Source organism: Tupaia chinensis, unplaced genomic scaffold (assembly GCF_000334495.1).
Source record: "Tupaia chinensis unplaced genomic scaffold, TupChi_1.0 Scaffold000112_1, whole genome shotgun sequence".
Lineage (NCBI taxonomy): Eukaryota > Metazoa > Chordata > Mammalia > Scandentia > Tupaiidae > Tupaia > Tupaia belangeri.
Genome location: NW_006159576.1, coordinates 750687 through 757073, shown reverse-complemented (window position 1 = coordinate 757073; position 6387 = coordinate 750687). Strand labels below are relative to the sequence as shown.

General features: G+C 41.0%; 1 protein-coding gene across 1 annotated transcript in view; it reads right to left on the bottom strand.

Moving 5' to 3' along the window:
• TRMT1L (tRNA methyltransferase 1L) overlaps positions 1–6387 on the bottom strand; it is a 47350-nt gene that overhangs the window by 15268 nt on the left and 25695 nt on the right. Inside the window, 3 exon segments of the mRNA XM_014586060.2 lie at positions 1388–1578; positions 4017–4223; positions 5093–5339. Coding sequence (XP_014441546.2) covers positions 1388–1578; positions 4017–4223; positions 5093–5339 — 645 coding nt within the window.

The following is a 6387-nucleotide window of genomic DNA, read 5'->3' as shown; positions in this document are numbered from 1 at the left end:
AGTCCGGCCCCCTAACCCACCATACCACCTGCCAGTCCCACCATATATAAAGAGTTCTTAAAAATTCATATGAAAAAATACCGGGTTTGGGAGCAGCAGATGGTGTAATGGTTATGTTGCTGGACTCCCATATAGTCAACTGCAGTTTGAGTCCTAGACCCAGTGGCTTGAAACTCATGCCAGGCATGTGTGCGTGCATGCCTGGAATCCCGAGGGGAGAATGGAGGAGAGGGGACTGTCGGATGCAGATCTTCCCTGGTGGGTGATTTCTTGTTTTCTCTCTGGCAAGCACTCACACCCTATAGCAAAAATCTTTCTCTCAAAAACAAAACAAACAAACAAACAAACAAAAAACCCCCAAAACTGAGGTATATTTCATGCTGGGTAAATACTCTCTAAAAGCTAAATGATGTATTGTGGTTAAATGTATATAGAAAAAAATACTGGAGTCAGCAGGTGGCATGGTGAAGGTGCTGAACTCTCACATGGGCAATGAGAGTCTCAGACCAGATTTCTTGTTTCCTCTCTGGTCAAATTAAAATAAGTAAATTTCTTAAATTAAATAAATAATTTTGGGGGAGAGGTTTTTGCTATAGGGCATGTGCGCTTGTCAGAAAGACAGAGAGAGGCAAAGAGACAGAAAGCAAGACATCACCCCCCAGGGGGGATGGCCATGCCTCAATCCCTTCTCCTCCATTCTCCTCTCGGGATCTTTGGCACGCACGTACATGTGCCCAGCGTGAGTTTAAGCTACGGGGTCTGAGATTCATACTGCGGTTGCCTGCATGGGAGTCCAGCGACACAGCAATTACACCAACTGCTGGTTGGTCCCTAAATAAATAATTTTTTAAAAATACCAGGAACTTAACAGAAAACAATGGGCAATTTCTATGTCCCAGAAAAGCAAACAGCAACAGCTTTATCTATGAGGGCGTGAGCCATGGCTCTCATCTTCTATCCCCAGGCCTGGCATGTAGTAGAGACTCAATGTTTATTGAATGAATTTTATGACAGGGCTTTTATATTCAGCCAGAAACATGAAAATTATTTTTATAAAATTAATGAGTTCTAATAGCCTAAACAAAGAGGTATCACTTAATGTTCCTAAAATTAGTTGATGGTGGAAACTAAGTTATTCCTAAATGTTTGAATAGCGGGCAGGCCTAGAGAGCATACACTGTACAGCATGAGTGAACAGCTGCAATAAACTCACTCGGATGTCTTGTCTTTGATGAAAGGAAATCCAGTATAGGAAATAAACTTAGCATTGGAATCTTCAAAATCAAAGACAGTAATATGTATAATTAGGGAGAGGAGAAAGGTTTATCCACTGGGGGCTTATAGGTGAATTAAATATAATACATAGTCAAGAGGAACTTGAATTTACCTTCTACCATGTTACCATCCTTCTGAAAAATTCTCTCTTCACACCACTGACAGTGGATCAGGTACTGAATCTTCTTGGCTGTCTCATCTGCTGAAGAAGGCCCCCTCAGCACCCTCACAACTACCAACACGAAGTGCTCCAGGGCCACCGCGAACAGGACTTCTATGCCTTTGTTGCATCGGGCTGCAGCTCTGTAAAGCATTTGAAAAAGTTATGTTGGGGGCTCATCATTTTCCTCTGCTTAGCACTCTACCGACAACACCAATCCAGATAGTAAACTATGGAAAGCAAGCATAATTCAGCTTTAGTGGTGTGCTTTTACAAGTCATTAGTTATCTTTTACGCAGCTGACTACAAGGACTAAAGGAAGCTTGGCAGGGTTGTCAGTCTCGAGATGTGTCCTCTTGTGACAAGCTCTTGATAGGTCCACGTTCTTTGGTTTCCTGCGCCACTTGGTTTCTGTCAAGACCACCTTTTTGCTTTGTACCTATTTTCCCTATAAAAGCCTCTTTTTTTTTTTTTTTTTGAGAGGTTTTTGCTATAGGGCACGTGTGCTCGCCAGACAGACAGAGACAGACAGAAAGCGAGAAATCACTCCCAGGGGGGATGGCCATGCCGCAATCCCTTCTCCTCCATTCTCCTCTCGGGATCTTGGGCATGCACGCACACGCGCCCGGCGTGAGTTTTAAGCCACTGGGTCCGGGACGCAAACCACGGTCGACTATGTGGGAGTCCAGCGACATAGCCATTACGTTAACTGCTGGTCCCTAAAAGCCTCTTCTAAATGATACAGAATATTGATTACATGTAGGATGATGGTATGTGAACCACTGAAAACTCAGTGAAAAATAAATAGTAATCCTTTCCACCATTAATTTTATAGACTTTTGAGACTAAGTTCTACTAATACACCATTTATATACTTTTCTCCCTCTGCAATAATTTTCTAAATTTATTCACAGTTAGCAACTTGAATTTGATGTTATGCTATAAATATAAAATATATGTAGTAGGTCCTTGGCATAAACATCAAACTGAGCTTTAGAATTTTCAGTGAGGGGCTGGCAGGTGGCATGGTAGTTAAAGGTGCTGGATTCCCACATGGGCGACCATGGTTTGTGTCCTGGACCTGAAAGCTTGCTTTCTTACTTTTCCTTTCTCTCTCTCTCTGGTCAAATTTAAATAATAACAAATGGAATTAAATGAATAAGAATAATTTTTGGTGAATTAAGAAAAATCTGAAGGTCTATCTGTGAAGTCTGTAATAAGCATATATGCTGAAATAGGTATTACCATCCATATGTTGTTTTCCAAACCTACAGTTTTTTTGCTTTTCCGTTTCACATTCCATCCCTTATCTACCTTATATTGTTCAAATAAATTGATTTGAAATTAACTTTTGCTTACAATTTTTTTTACAACTTTAATTATTTTAATACTTATTTATATTTTTAATTTCCCAGAGAGTATGTGCGCTCACTGGATAGACAGAGAGAGGGAGAAAGAACCCCTAATGGATGTGGTCACACCACAATCCCTTCTCCTTCATTTCTCCATCCTGTTGGAATTTGGGGCATGCACGCACGTGGTGCCTGGTGTGTTTTCTTCTTCTTTCTTTTTTTTTTTTTAGAGTTGTTTTTTTTTTTTTTTGCTATAGGGCACGTGTGCTCTCCAGAAAGACAGGATGAGACAGAGAGATAGGAAGCAAGAAATCACCTCCCAGGGGGGATGGCCAGGCTGCAATCCTTTCTCCTCCATTCTCCTCTCAGGATCTTGGGCATGCACGCACACACGCCCGGCATTAGTTTAAGCCATCAGGTCCGGGACACAAACCATGGTCGACTATATGGGAGTTCAGTGACATAGCTATTACGCTAACTGCTGGTTCCAAGATGTGGCTCTCTTAATCACTAGGCCACAGTGCTCACCCTTAATAACAAAGCGGCAGAAGAAACTGGATATATTAGACATAAGTTTTTTTTTTTAAAGAATTATTTTTTATTTAACTTTATTTGTATATTTATTTATTTTAATTTGACCAGAGAGGGACAGAGAGAGAAAGAAAGAGAGAAAGTGAGAAAGCAAGCCATCAGATCTGGGACTCGAAATGTGGTCAGCCATGTGGGAATCCAGCACCCTTAACTACCACGTTACCTGCCGGCACCTTAGACATAAGTTTTAAAATAAAACTCTAACAGATACAACAGAAGATTTAGAACAAATCAAGATTATAGATAAGGGACACAGAATTTATATTTCATATGTTTTTTTTTTTTTTTGAGAGATTTTCACTGTAGGGCGTGTGCGCTCGCCAGACAGACAGAGAGAGACATAGAGACAGAAAGCGAGAAATCACCCCCCAGGGGGGATGGTCACGCCACTATCCCTTCTCCTCCATTCTCCTCTCGGGATCTTGGGCACGCATGCACACGCGCCCGGCGTGAGTTTTAAGCCACCAGGTCCGGGACACGAACCGCGGTCGACTACGTGGGAATCCAGCGACATAGCCATTACGCTAACTGCTGGTTCCCTTCATATGTATTTTGAAAAATGAAATCAATGCTTCTTGTAACATCTTATCTTTCTGTCATAACCAAAACAGACAGGGTACCCTGTTGCCATGTGGTACCTTGCCACTGCGGCTGCCACAATCCTGGCGGCTAGGTAGTATTCGGTCCGGACAATGTTACAGCCATAGTGACGTCGGGCCACATGCTGTGCCTTGGCATAGAGGGAACTGATGTCTGTAGAAGTCACCGACACTATACCCAGATTTCTTATATTTCTGAATGCAGAGTCTAGATAGTTCACTGATGTTCCAAAAGGGTCTAGGTGTCTAAAATCAGAAAGAATAAGACATATTTATATTCATATTAGTAACCAAAATTATACCACTATCATTATTTCTACTGATAAAAACCCATGGAGTAAAAATACTTTGTAGGACCAGCAGGTAGCATAATGGTTACATTGCTGGACTCCCACATAGTGGACCACAATTTGAGTCCTGCACCCGGCGGCTTAAAACTCATGCTGGGTGCATTTATGTGGGTGCCCAAGATCCTGGGAGGAGAATGGAGAGGGGATTGTGGTGTGGTCATACCCCTGGCAGTGGCGGGGGTAGGCAGTGATTTCTCACTTTCTGTCTCTGCCCCTTTGGCAAGAGCACATGTCCTATAACAAAAATCTCTCTAAAAACAAAACAAACAACAACAACAAAAACTTTGCAAATCTATTTTGAAAACATTTTTAAAAAATTTTTATTTTTATTTTCATTTACCAGAGGGCACCCCCACCAATCAATGGAAAATGGTCATTCCACAATCTCCTCTTCCCTTTCTCCCTCCCCACAGGATTTAGTGTATGCATGCATACGTGCCTGGTGTGTTTCTCAAGCAGCAGGGTCAGAGATTCAAACCACACATTTGGCTGTTTGGAATCCTTAACCACTATACCACTGGCTGCCTCCCTAATTTTGTTTTCAAAGTAAGTAAGAAAATTATCGTATGATATATCAGATATATAAAAATAAATGGGAGGAAAAGTGTCATGTTCAGGCATTATATTTAAATGCTAGAAAATGTTTTAAATCAGAAACATTAGACTGATGTCAAAAAAACAACAAATGGTTTTTATTTTTAACTACCCTTCCCTCTAAATTTAAGATCAGTTCAGAAAGTGACATAGGAAATCTTTTTCACTTACATGAAATCAAAAGACCTCAAGTGCATCAGTACATTGGCATCCATTTTGGTCACCTTAATATTGCCGAGGCTTTCTTCTCCTCCCACAGTATCATCACTCTCTTCCTTATCCTTGCCGTCCACTACCACTTTCAATTTGTTTAAATGGCAGTTTTCCTGAATCAATGTCACAGAGTTTTCATTCAAGTCATTAATTGTAACTTTGACTGCATTTCCAAGATGCTTTGCCCACTGTAATCCCATTATCCCTTAGAAGAAATGGAAAGAAAAATGAGTTTCCAAAATGTAATAATAATAAAAACAGTATAAAGAACATAATAAATTATTTCAAAATCTTAATACTTTCAGAAACACCAAAACTATGCAACAGATCTTCATTGATACTTCTTATAGGGCCAGCCCACAGTGTGGTGGTGAGGCATCTGGAGTCCAGAGAGCTGACTGCGCAGTCAAATCCTGACTTTGCAGCTTGAAATATATGTTGGGTGCAAGTGTGTGTGCCCAAAACCCTGAAAGGAGGGCGATGAAGGAGAAGAGAACTGTGGTGTGACCATTCCCCATGGCGGGTGCTTCATCACTTCATCTCTCTCTCCAGCAACTACATGTGCCTGTCGGCACAATGAAAAAATAAAAATATTTAAAAAATATTTAACTTTATTAATTATTATTACTTTCCAGTTTGATCAGAGACACACAGAGAGAGAAGGAAAGTGAGAAAGCAAGCCACTAGGTCCACCAGGTCTGGGACTTGAACCATGGTCGGCCAAGTGGGAGTACAACACCTTGAACTACCATGACACCTGTTGGTCCCCAAAATATTTCTTATACAATAGATTTAATGATCTCTGTTCAAATAAAATCTTTATGTTTTTTATTTTGTACAATAGGTTATTTGGGGACAACCAGTGGTGTGGTTTAGGCGGCTGGATCCCACATGGTTGATTGTGCAGTTTGAGCCCAGACCTCATAGCTTAAGAAATATGCAGGGCGCATGTGCGTGAGTGCCCAAGAAATCCCACAAGGACGGACATGGAGAAGGATTACAGTGTGACTACCCCCCATGAGAGGTATTTTCTCACCCTCCTTCCTTTCTCTCTGTCCCTCTCCAGTGAGCATACACACCCTCTAGCAAATTAAAAAAAATATTTTTGTTGGCAGTTTTTCTTACAATAGAATATATTTTTCAAACAAAATCTTAACGAGAAACTCAATATACAATATGAATGAGAGTGGGATTGCTCTGCTTGTAGGCAGGATGGGAACTGGAACTGTACTAAACTAAACTTGGAACTTCCT